Here is a 12,310-nt window from a genome sequence, read left to right on the forward strand (position 1 = left end):
TCTTCTCCTTCTTCTCCCCCCCCCCCCTGGTCTCCTCCTTCTTCTTCCCCCCTGGTCTCCTCCTTCTTCTTCTTCCCCCCTGGTCTCCTCCTTCTTCTTCTTCCCCCCCTGGTCTCCTCCTTCTTCTTCTTCCCCCCTGGTCTCCTCTTTCTTCTTCTTCCCCCCTGGTCTCCTCTTTCTTCTTCTTCCCCCCTGGTCTCCTCCTTCTTCTTCTTCTTCTCCGCTGGTCTCCTCCTTCTTCTTCTTCTTCTTCTCCGCTGGTCTCCTCCTTCTTCTTCTTCTCCGCTGGTCTCCTTCTTCTCCGCTGGTCTCCTCCTTCTTCTTCTCCGCTGGTCTCCTCCTTCTTCCTCTTCTCCGCTGGTCTCCTCCTTCTTCTTCTTCTCCGCTGGTCTCCTCCTTCTTCTTATTCTCCGCTGGTCTCCTCCTTCTTCTTCTTCTCCGCTGGTCTCCTCCTTCTTCTTCTTCTCCGCTGGTCTCCTCCTTCTTCTTCTTCTTCTCCGCTGGTCTCCTCCTTCTTCTTCTTCTTCTCTGCTGGTCTCCTCCTTCTTCTTCTTCTCTGCTGGTCTCCTCCTTCTTCTTCTTCTCTGCTGGTCTCCTCCTTCTTCTCTGCTGGTCTCCTCCTTCTTCTTCTTCTCTGCTGGTCTCCTCCTTCTTCTTCTTCTTCTCTGCTGGTCTCCTCCTCCTTCTTCTTCTTCTTCTTCTTCTTCTTCTCCGCTGGTCTCCTGCTTCTTCTTCTTCTCCACTGGTCTCCTCCTCCTTCTTCTTCTTCTTCTACTCCGCTGGTCTCCTCCTTCTTCTTCCCCCCCTGGTCTCTTCCTTCTTTTTTCCCCCTTGGTCGTCGTCTTCTCCCCTCCTGGTCTCCTGCTCTTCTTCTTCTCTCCCCCTGCTCTCCTCTTCTTCCACCCCCTGGTCTCCTCCTTCTTCTTCCACCCCCTGGTCTCCTCCTTCTTCTTCCACCCCCTGGTCTCCTCCTTCTTCTTCCACCCCCTGGTCTTCTTCTTCCACCCCCTGGTCTTCTTCTTCCACCCCCTGGTCTTCTCCTTCTTCTTCCACCCCCTGGTCTTCTCCTTCTTCTTCCACTCCCTGGTCTTCTCCTTCTTCTTCCACCCCCTGGTCTTCTCCTTCTTCTTCCACCCCCTGGTCTTCTCCTTCTTCTCCCCCCCCATGTCTTCTCCTTCTTCTCCTCCCCCCCCCCCTGGTCTTCTCCTTCTTCTCCTCCCCCCCCCTGGTCTTCTCCTTCTTCTCCTCCCCCCCCCCTGGTCTTCTCCTTCTTCTCCTCCCCCCCCCCCCTGGTCTTCTCCTTCTTCTCCTCTTCCCCACTGGTCTTCTCCTTCTTCTCCTCCCCCCCTGGTCTTCTCCTTCTGGTCTTCGCCTTCCTCTCCTCCCCCCCCCTGGTCTCCTCCGTCTTCTTTCCCCCCCTGGTCTCCTCCTCCTCTTTCCTCTTTCCCCCCCACGATGATCTCCTCCTTCTTCTTATTATTATTATTTCCCCCCTGGTCTTCTCCTTCTCCCCCCCCCCCTGGTCCCTACTCCTTCTTCTCCCCCCCCCCCCCTGGTCCATTCCTGCTTCTTCTTCTCCCCCCCCCCCGGTCTCCTCCTTCTTCTTCCCCCCCCCCCCCCCCCCCCGGTCTTCTTATTCTTCCCCCTTGGTCTCCTCCGCTGCTGCTTCTTCTTGCCGCCACATGTCTCCTTTTGCCAGCTCCTCACGTCTTCTCTTCTTTCTCCCCCCGTTCTTCTCCACTCTTTCTTGTCCCCCACCTGTCTCCTCCGCTTCTTCTTCTTTTTGCCTCACCCACCCATCTCCTGCTCCACTTCTTCTTCTTGCCCCCCTGGTCTATTCCCCCTTCTACTTTCCCCCCCTGGTCTCCTCCTTCTTCCCCCCCCCTGGTCTCCTCCTCCTTCTTCTCCCCCCCCCCCTGGTCGTCGTCTTCTTCTTCTCCTTCTTCTCCTCCTCCTCCTCCTCCCTCCTCCTCCCTCCTCCTCCTCTTTCTTCTTCCTCTTATTTCCCCCCTGGTCTTCTCCTTCTCCCCCCCCCGGTCCATTACTCCTTCTTCTTCTCCCCCCCCCCTCCCCTGGTCATTCCTGCTTCTCCCCCCCCCCCGGTCTCCTCCTTCTTCTTTCCCCCTCCCCCCGGTCTTCTTATTCTTCCCCCCTGGTCTCCTCCGCTTCTTCTTCTTCTTTTTGCCCCACCCACCCATCTCCTGCTCCACTTCTTCTTCTTGCCCCCCTGGTCTATTCCCCCTTCTACTTTCCCCCCCTGGTCTCCTACTTCTTCTTCCCCCCCTGGTCTCCTCCTTCTTCTTCCTTGCCCCGCCTGGTCTCCTCCTTCTTCTTCCTTGCCCCCCCTGGTCTCCTCCTTCTCCTTCTTTCCCCCACTGGTCTCCTCCTTCTTCTTCTTTCCCCCCCTGGTCTCCTCCTCCTTCTTCTTCTCCGCTGGTCTCCTCCTTCTTCTTCTCCGCTGGTCTCCTCCTTCTTCTTCTTCCCCCCCCCCCTGGTCTCTTCCTTCTTCTTCTCCTTCCCCCCTGGTCTCCTCCTCCTCCTTCTTCGTCACCCCTGGTCTCCTTCTTCTTCTTCCCCCCTGGTCTCTTCCTCCTTCTTCTTCTTATTTCCCCCCAGGTCTTCTCCGCTGGTCTCCTCCTTCTTCTTCTCCGCTGGTCTCCTCCTTCTTCTTCTTCCCCCCCTGGTCTCTTCCTTCTTCTTCTCCTTCCCCCCTGGTCTCCTCCTCCTCCTTCTTCGTCACCCCTGATCTCCTTCTTCTTCTTCCCCCCCTGGTCTCCTCCTCCTTCTTCCTCTTATTTCCCCCCAGGTCTTCACCTTCTCCCCCCCCCGGTCTTCTTATTCTTCCCCCCCTGGTCCATTACTCCTTCTTCTTCTTATTTCCCCCCCTGGTCTTCTCCTTCTCCCCCCCCCCGGTCCACTACTCCTTCTTCTTCCCCCCCCCCCCCCGGTCTTCTTATTCTTCCCCCCCTGGTCCATTACTCCTTCTCCCCCCCCCCCCCCGGTCCACTACTCCTTCTTCTTCCCCCCCCCCCCGGTCTTCTTATTCTTCCCCCCCTGGTCCATTACTCCTTCTTCTTCTTATTTCCCCCCTGGTCTTCTCCTTCTCCCCCCCCCCCCGGTCCACCACTCCTTCTTCTTTCCCCCCCCGGTCTTCTTATTCTTCCCCCCCTGGTCCATTACTCCTTCTCCCCCCCCCCCCCCCCGGTCCACTACTCCTTCTTTCCCCCCCCCCCGGTCTTCTTATTCTTCCCCCCCCTGGTCCATTACTCCTTCTTCCCCCCCCCCCCCCCCGGTCTATTCCTCTCTCTTCTCCCCCCCCCCCCCTCCCCTGGTCCATTCATCCATTCATGCTTCTCCCCCCCCGGTCTCCTCCTTCTTCTTTCCCCTCCCCGGTCTTCTTATTCTTCCCCACTGGTCTCCTCCGCTGCTGCTTCTTCTTGCCGCCACATGTCTCCTTTTTGCCAGCTCCTCACGTCTTCTCTTCTTTCTCCCCCCGTTCTTCTCCACTCTTTCTTGTCCCCCTCCGCTTCTTCTTCTTGCCCCCCTGCTTCTTCGTCTACTTGCCCTGATCACCTCATCCCAGTCCCGTCTCGCCAAGTCCCCCTGTCGTCTCCTTATCCTCCACTCTTTCTTCTTTTTGCCCTGATCACTCCCCCCCCTCTGTCTTTTTCTCGACTACTTCTTTTTTTTTCTTCTACTTGCCCTGGTCTCCTCCTCTTTGCCCTGAACATGCACTTCCGATGTCTCATAAATAATTTCTGTAAGAGATGTCCGGCAGGTTGTCCCCCTGCCTCGAGCCGCTTCCGTGTTTCCAGCTGTGTTTCCTTGTGACGTACCCAGTGAATCTAGGACACTGGACATCGGCTGCTGTCACCATAGTAAAGAGCTGGGACGTCGATAGAGCAGCCGTGCAGGAGGAGTGGTATTGTGTGAAGGCCTCAGTGTATACACATGACACAACGTCACACCCACAGTACAGATGTATCAGAGCAGCAGGAGGGTCACACAACATTGTGATAATGCTGGGACCCTGCACACAGCTGAGATCTCAGGGGCAGCACTGGATGATGGATGTAAGAAAGTCCGTCTTCCACCTTTATATGGCTTAATAGGGAAACTGGACACCCTTTAACTATCCCCTCCCCCTACAGCATCAGAGTCCCCATGTATAAGACCACCATCCTTATAGAGCCCCCGTCCTCTACTGTTGATGGTCTATAGTAACATCTTCCGCAGGAGTGGTCATCCTGTCTGCTTTACTTCAGCTTTCTGCAGCACCAGAATGACGAGCTGCGCAGGCGCCTGGCGTACGCCACCACCAAAATTGAAGCCATGGAGCACGAGGTGGACGCCAGTCGGCATTATTTGGAGGTGGAGCTTAACCGTAATCGGGAGGAGATGGAGAAGCTCAAGGACAAGTTCCGCAGGTAAATGATGTTGGGTGATGTTTATGTAGTTCCATCACCTGAGACCCCGGTTCCCATCTTTACCTTCTGTCCTCCAGGTTACAAAACAGCTACACGGCCTCCCAGAGGACCAACCAGGACCTGGAGGAGAAACTACACACGCTGGTGAGCGCTCCACCCGCTGCATGTGGCCAGGTCTAGTGGTGGGTGGAGCTGGAGGGTCCTCATTCGCTGTGTGTTATGCGGATCTGGCTCTTGCTTCAGTGGTGACAGGTGCAGTGTTGCTCTACGGATGACGTTGAACGTGTAGGAGACGGCTGGTGTGACGGGGATCATGGTATCGGTGGAGCAGATGAGGTTCAAATGACAACTTGGGTAGAGCAGATAAGGTCCAGGTGGTAGTGTAGGTGGAGCAATTGAGGTCTAGGTGATGGTGTTCATGGAGCATATGAGGGCCAGGTGGTGTAGGTGGAGCAGATGAGGTTTAGTCAGAGAGAATGAGGTTCAAGTAATGTCTTAGGCAGAGTAAATAAGGTCTAGGTGACAGTGTTCATGGAGCAGATGAGGTTCGGGTGTAGGTGGAGCGGATGAGGTTCGGGTGGAGCGGAGGAGGTTTGGGTGTAGGTGGAGCGGAGGAGGTTTGGGTGTAGGTGGAGCGGAGGAGGTTTGGGTGTAGGTGGAGCGGAGGAGGTTCGGATGGCGGTGTTGCTTGTTGTGGTGGTGACTGAGAATGGTTGAGTGTGTGGTTGTGGTGGAGCAGTGGAGGCGCACATTGTGCACTGCTATAACTTACATCTAATTCTCTCTCTCTCTCTTCGTTTTGCGCGCTCGCAGGCCTCCTTCAGCCAAAGTTGGATCTATTCAGTTGCGTTTGGTAGTGATGGGGGATGGGTGACTCTTCCAGGGTCTTTGTCTCGTCTGTCTGACTTTCCGGAATGCCACCCGCTCTCTTGTCTTCCACCTGTGGCATCTTCAGGGTTAATAGTGGCCCCCCGGCATCCTCCCCAGTGTGGCTCTGTCTTCTGTATGTCGTGTGGATGAGTTCATGTGTTTCCTCCCCCACCTGTCGTCCTTCTCCGCAGTCACTGACATGTCCCTTTTGGTCACCCGTAGATTAAGAAAGCCGAGGTGGAGCGCAAGACCCTGGACTGGGAGATTGTGGAGCTCACCAATAAGTTACTGGATGCCAAGACCAACATCAACAAGCTGGAAGAGCTGAATGTACGTCATGTGTGGGGGAGGGGGGGGGGCTTCTCTGGAGAACGCTGCAGGTTGTAGGTTCAATCCATACGGTCACCAGGGCAGGCGTTCAGGGTCAAAATTGCCCCCATCATATGAACCTCAGACTGCCAGGCAGAAGCCCCCAGACTCATTTATACAACCAGATTCCAGGGGAATTTGGGACGTAGTTGATTGATTTTTACAGGATATAACTCCGGACCAGTACAGGATAAGTAATGTAATGTATGTACACAGTGACTCCACCAGCAGAATAGTGAGTGCAGCTCTGGAGTATAATACAGGATGTAACTCAGGATCAGTACAGGATAAGTAATGTAATGTATGTACACAGTGACTCCACCAGCAGAATAGTGAGTGCAGCTCTGGAGTATAATACAGGATGTAACTCCGGACCAGTACAGGATAAGTAATGTAATGTATGTACACAGTGACTCCACCAGCAGAATAGTGAGTGCAGCTCTGGAGTATAATACTGGATGTAACTCAGGATCAGTACAGGATAAGTAATGTAATGTATGTACACAGTGACTCCACCAGCAGAATAGTGAGTGCAGCTCTGGAGTATAATACAGGATATAACTCAGGATCAGTACAGGATAAGTAATGTAATGTATGTACACAGTGACTCCACCAGCAGAATAGTGAGTGCTGCTCTAGAGTATAATACAGGATGTAACTCAGGATCAGTACAGGATAAGTAATGTAATGTATGTACACAGTGACTCCACCAGCAGAATAGTGAGTGCAGCTCTGGAGTATAATACAGGATGTAACTCCGGACCAGTACAGGATAAGTAATGTAATGTATGTACACAGTGACTCCACCAGCAGAATAGTGAGTGCAGCTCTGGAGTATAATACTGGATGTAACTCAGGATCAGTACAGGATAAGTAATGTAATGTATGTACACAGTGACTCCACCAGCAGAATAGTGAGTGCAGCTCTGGAGTATAATACAGGATATAACTCAGGATCAGTACAGGATAAGTAATGTAATGTATGTACACAGTGACTCCACCAGCAGAATAGTGAGTGCTGCTCTAGAGTATAATACAGGATGTAACTCAGGATCAGTACAGGATAAGTAATGTAATGTATGTACACAGTGACTCCACCAGCAGAATAGTGAGTGCAGCTCTGGAGTATAATACAGGATGTAACTCAGGATCAGTACAGGAGAAGTAATGTAATGTATGTACACAGTGACTCCACCAGCAGAATAGTGAGTGCAGCTCTGGAGTATAATACAGGATGTAACTCAGGATCAGTACAGGATAAGTAATGTATGTACAGAGTGACTCCACCAGCAGAATAGTGAGTGCAGCTCTGGAGTATAATACAGGATGTAACTCAGGATCAGTACAGGATAAGTAATGTAATGTATGTACACAGTGACTCCACCAGCAGAATAGTGAGTGCAGCTCTGGCGTATAATACAGGATGTAACTCAGGATCAGTACAGGATAAGTAATGTATGTACACAGTGACTCCACCAGCAGAATAGTGAGTGCAGCTCTGGAGTATAATACAGGATATAACTCAGGATCAGTACAGGATAAGTAATGTAATGTATGTACACAGTGACTCCACCAGCAGAATAGTGAGTGCTGCTCTAGAGTATAATACAGGATGTAACTCAGGATCAGTACAGGATAAGTAATGTAATGTATGTACACAGTGACTCCACCAGCAGAATAGTGAGTGCAGCTCTGGAGTATAATACAGGATGTAACTCAGGATCAGTACAGGATAAGTAATGTATGTACACAGTGACTCCACCAGCAGAATAGTGAGTGCAGATCTGGAGTATAATACAGGATGTAACTCAGGATCAGTACAGGATAAGTAATGTAATGTATGTACACAGTGACTCCACCAGCAGAATAGTGAGTGCAGCTCTGGAGTATAATACAGGATATAACTCAGGATCAGTACAGGATAAGTAATGTATGTACACAGTGACTCCACCAGCAGAATAGTGAGTGCAGCTCTGGAGTATAATACAGGATATAACTCAGGATCAGTACAGGATAAGTAATGTAATGTATGTACACAGTGACTCCACCAGCAGAATAGTGAGTGCAGCTCTGGAGTATAATACAGGATATAACTCCGGATCAGTACAGGATAAGTAATGTATGTACACCGTGACTCCATCAGCAGAGTAGTAAGTGCAGCTCTGGAGTATAATACAGGATATAACCCAGGATCAGTACAGGATAAGTAATGTAATGTATGTACACAGTGACTCCACCAGCAGAATAGTGAGTGCAGCTCTGGAGTATAATACAGGATGTAACTCAAGATCAGTACAGGATAAGTAATGTAATGTATGTACACAGTGACTCTACCTGCAGAATAGTGAGTGTAGCTCTGGAGTATAATACAGGATGTAACTCCGGACCAGTACAGGATAAGTAATGTAATGTATGTACACAGTGACTCCACCAGCAGAATAGTGAGTGCAGCTCTGGAGTAGAATACAGGATGTTCCTCAGGATCAATACAGGATAAGTAATGTAATGTGCACAGTGACTCCACCAGCAGAATAGTGAGTGCAGCTCTGGAGTATAATACAGGATATAACTCAGGATCAGTACAGGATAAGTAATATAATGTATGTACACAGTGACTCCACTAGCAGAATAGTGAGTGCAGCTCTGGAGTATAATACAGGATGTAACTCAGGATCAGTACAGGATAAGTAATGTATGTACACAGTGATTCCACCAGCAGAATAGTGAGTGCAGCTCTGGAGTATAATACAGCATGTAACTCAGGATCAGTACAGGATAAGTAATGTAATGTATGTACACACTGATTCCACCAGCAGAATAGTGAGTGCAGCTCTGGAGTATAATACAGGATATAACTCAGGATCCGTACAGGATTAGTAATGTAATGTATGTACACAGTGACTCCACCAGCAGAATAGTGAGTGCAGCTCTGGAGTATAATACAGGATGTAACTCAGGATCAGTACAGGATAAGTAATGTAATGTATGCACACAGTGACTCCACCAGCAGAATAGTGAGTGCAGCTCTGGAGTATAATACAGGATGTAACTCCGGATCAGTACAGGATAAGTGATGTATTTCCAGGGTGATACTGCTGTTGATGGAGCTTTATTGTACATGTGACCTGTAATATGCGGATCAGGGTTGGATGTACTTTCTGTTTATGACACAGTCGTCTTTATTACCAGGAGCGCTATAGACAGGACTGTAATCTCGCCGTGCAGCTTCTCAAATGCAACAAGTCCCACTTCAGGAACCACAAGTTTGCCGATGTGAGTATTCGCTTCGGTTTCCCTTCTTCTGGTGAGTGTGAGGCGGGGTGCGGGAGTCTCCAGTAAGGGGTCGGCCAGCAGTTTTTGTCGTTACATTAGCATTGATTATGGCTGTTTGTGGCTCAGGGTCTCACATGAGAAGTGTCCAGCGCCGTGGACCGTCCTCCACAGCCGGCAGTAAGACTTGTACATCAGTGCCACGTTATTGACCCTCGTTTTTATCTTTCCTCTTTCTCAGTTGCCGTACAAGCTGCAGGACATGGTCAGTAAACATCTCCAGAACTCCACCTCGTCTCCCGGCTCCGGTCAGGACACTCCTCCTCCTGGTCTGTCCCATTCGGATGTGGTGCCCACCTCCGTCATTGCACGGGTTCTGGAAAAGCCGGAATCTCTTATTCTTAACTCGGCCACGTCCAGCAGCGGCAGCGGCCCAGCTGCGGAGGACGTCTTTGTGCACGTAGACATGAGCGGCTCCGGTCAGCAGCAGAACGGCGTCCTCCAGAAGCAGGGGAGCGTGGACAGTGCCACCGAAGAGCCCCCAACCTTCGAGAAACTCAGTCCCTACCCAACTCCTCCACCTCCCCACCCTCTGTATCCAGGACGCAAGGTCATCGAGTTCTCCGATGAGAAGGTGCAGATCCCCAAAAACAGTCCACTGCCCAACTGTACGTATGCCACCAGACAAGCCATCTCACTCAGCCTCGTGCAGGGCGAGGAGAGCCCCGACCGACACCGCACTGTCCCAAACAGCCCGTCATCGTCCGGCAGCTACCCACAGCGGGCACGGAGTGCAGACAATCCTGCCCGCTCCCCATTAAGTAGCGCAGCCCCCAGCTCTGCCAGCTCAGAGGAGGACATGTTGGCGAATTGGCAGAGGATGTTTGTGGATAAAGCGGCTCTGAGTTCGGGGGGGTCCTTGGCGCACCGCACCTCCTTTAGTCGGGACACCGCGCTGGAGTTGCAGCAGAGGTTCAGCCGCTCCATGCAAGAACTGAGCCTCGCGGCACAAGCTTTTTCTGAGCGGGAAACGTCTGGGAACAGCTGGATTAGTAGCTGGGAGTCCAGTCCTGAAAAGGAATTCACCGGGACAAACAGGGGACCACTTCCCAATGAGTACGGCCAAGAATTCTCCAAGGAAGAGGCTCAGGACCTTCTGTCTGGAGCTGCGGAGGAAGAGGAGGATCTGGTGGAGCCTGAAGACATTGAAGAGGAGCAGATTCTGGAGACTGAGGAAGACCGGGAGATGCTGAGAGAGAAACCTCCAAGTGGCCGACCGCACCGAAGCCCGAAACGAATGGGTGTGCACCACCTGCACCGGAAGGACAGCCTGACCCGGGCGCAGGAGCAGGGGAACTTACTGAACTAGCCCAGGAACCCGATATAAAGGACGTCTATGGGCTGTGGCCATCACCGTACAGTATATGCAGCCATGACTATAGTGCACTACAGGAGGAGGGCTACCCACCGGACAGCTCTGGTTCCCACACAGCAGAGGAGGACCCGGTGTGATGGTGGGAGTCAGGGGGAGGGATGTGATGGTGGGAGTCGGGGAGCGATGTGATGGTGGGAGTCAGGGGGAGCGATGTGATGGTGGGAGTCGGGGAGCGATGCGATGGTGGGAGTCAGGGGGAGCGATGCGATGGTGGGAGTCAGGGGGAGCGATGCGATGGTGGGAGTCAGGCGGAGCGATGCGATGGTGGGAGTCAGGCGGAGCGATGCGATGGTGGGAGTCGGGGAGCGATGCGATGGTGGGAGTCAGGGGGAGCGATGCGATGGTGGGAGTCAGGGGGAGCGATGCGATGGTGGGAGTCAGGGGGAGCGATGCGATGGTGGGAGTCAGGGGGAGCGATGCGATGGTGGGAGTCAGGGGGAGCGATGCGATGGTGGGAGTCAGGGGGAGCGATGCGATGGTGGGAGTCAGGGGGAGCGATGCGATGGTGGGAGTCAGGGGGAGCGATGCGATGGTGGGAGTCAGGGGGAGCGATGCGATGGTGGGAGTCAGGGGGAGCGATGCGATGGTGGGAGTCAGGGGGAGCGATGCGATGGTGGGAGTCAGGGGGAGCGATGCGATGGTGGGAGTTAGGGGGAGCGATGTGATGGCGGAGCGGTTAGGTTACACTTGGTATATTGGATTGGTGACATCTTACGGCGTGGTGGTGGAGGTGGCGTTGTGCCACTGGTCCCTCCTCTGTTCTGTGCTTTCCTCGGAGTCGACATTTGCTCCTGATCTCCCCTGGATGTCATGGATGGAGCCGCTGGCGCTGGGTAGCCCGCCTCTGCCGGATTTTCAAAGCTCTGGATTTGGCCTGATTCCCCCTCCGTTGTGGGCAGATTACGGGTGGCGCCGGGCACCAGAGCTTTGGACATCTGATCGTTCTGTGGTATTGGTCGGCAGTGACGCAACGTTGAGTATTTTCTTGCGGTGAGGTGGCGGCGTGCGGCGAGCTGACCCTTCTCCTCAGCCGCTTGTGTTTTTTGTGATCTGTTATTTTTCGGTTTGGTGGTACTGTCCTGCCGCTGACGTTTTCCGTGGCTCGCTCGTCCTGCCGCTGACGTTTTCCGTGGCTCGCTCAGGGCGCGGTGTTTTACGTTCCGTCTCGTCAGACTTGTTGTCCAGATATCGGCGCTCTCCATCGGTCATGTCTGTATATAGACACATATATATATTTTTGTATCTGGCGGCACAGTATTCTCCGTTCCTGCGTGTCTGGCGCCTCCCGTCCTCCTGATCTCGGACTGTTATACCCGCGTAGATTTATTTTCAGACATTTTTTCAAAGCTGATGTCTATTTTCCAATGAGAAATAAACTATTTTAACTGAAATGTGACATGTGATAATTGATGGGGGGGGGGGGGGGGGACACCCTGCTGATATATATGTATATGTGCCCCTTCTTAGTGTCTCGCACTGATGGACTGAGGATCGGCAGACATACAGGGATGGAAGAGTCGGGGTGTAAAGAATACGGCATTAGGAGCACGTCCCTCAGCGCTGTGCAGTCCCATCAGTCTGTGTACTGGGAGCCAGAGATGTCACTTGTAGCATCAGATGTGTGACGTCATTGCAGGGGTGTGGCTATGTCACATGTAGCATCAGATGTGTGATGTCATTGCAGGGGTGTGGCTGTCACATGTAGCATCAGATGTGTGATGTCATTGCAGGGGTGTGGCTATGTCACATGTACCATCAGATGTGTGACGTCATTGCAGGGGTGTGGCTATATGTCACATGTAGTTTCAGATGTGTGAAGTCATTGCAGGGGTGTGGCTATGTCACATGTACCATCAGATGTGTGACGTCATTGCAGGGGTGTGGCTATATGTCACATGTAGTTTCAGATGTGTGACGTCATTGCAGGGGTGTGGCTATA

The 12,310-nt window shown here is 52.5% G+C and overlaps 1 protein-coding gene across 1 annotated transcript; it reads left to right on the plus strand.

Annotated features, from left to right (window-relative positions):
* The first annotated feature begins 4,271 nt into the window (after positions 1 to 4,271).
* TJAP1 (tight junction associated protein 1) lies at positions 4,272 to 11,762 on the plus strand. The gene is made up of 5 exons (XM_075863546.1): positions 4,272 to 4,427; positions 4,505 to 4,571; positions 5,520 to 5,627; positions 8,856 to 8,939; positions 9,178 to 11,762. Exons 1-5 carry the CDS (start codon positions 4,333 to 4,335, stop codon positions 10,303 to 10,305), a joined length of 1,482 nt encoding a protein of 493 aa, XP_075719661.1. The 5' UTR covers positions 4,272 to 4,332; the 3' UTR covers positions 10,306 to 11,762.
* The last annotated feature ends 548 nt before the right edge of the window (positions 11,763 to 12,310 follow it).

Source organism: Rhinoderma darwinii, chromosome 4 (genome assembly GCF_050947455.1).
Source record: "Rhinoderma darwinii isolate aRhiDar2 chromosome 4, aRhiDar2.hap1, whole genome shotgun sequence".
Taxonomy (NCBI): Eukaryota; Metazoa; Chordata; class Amphibia; order Anura; family Rhinodermatidae; genus Rhinoderma; species Rhinoderma darwinii.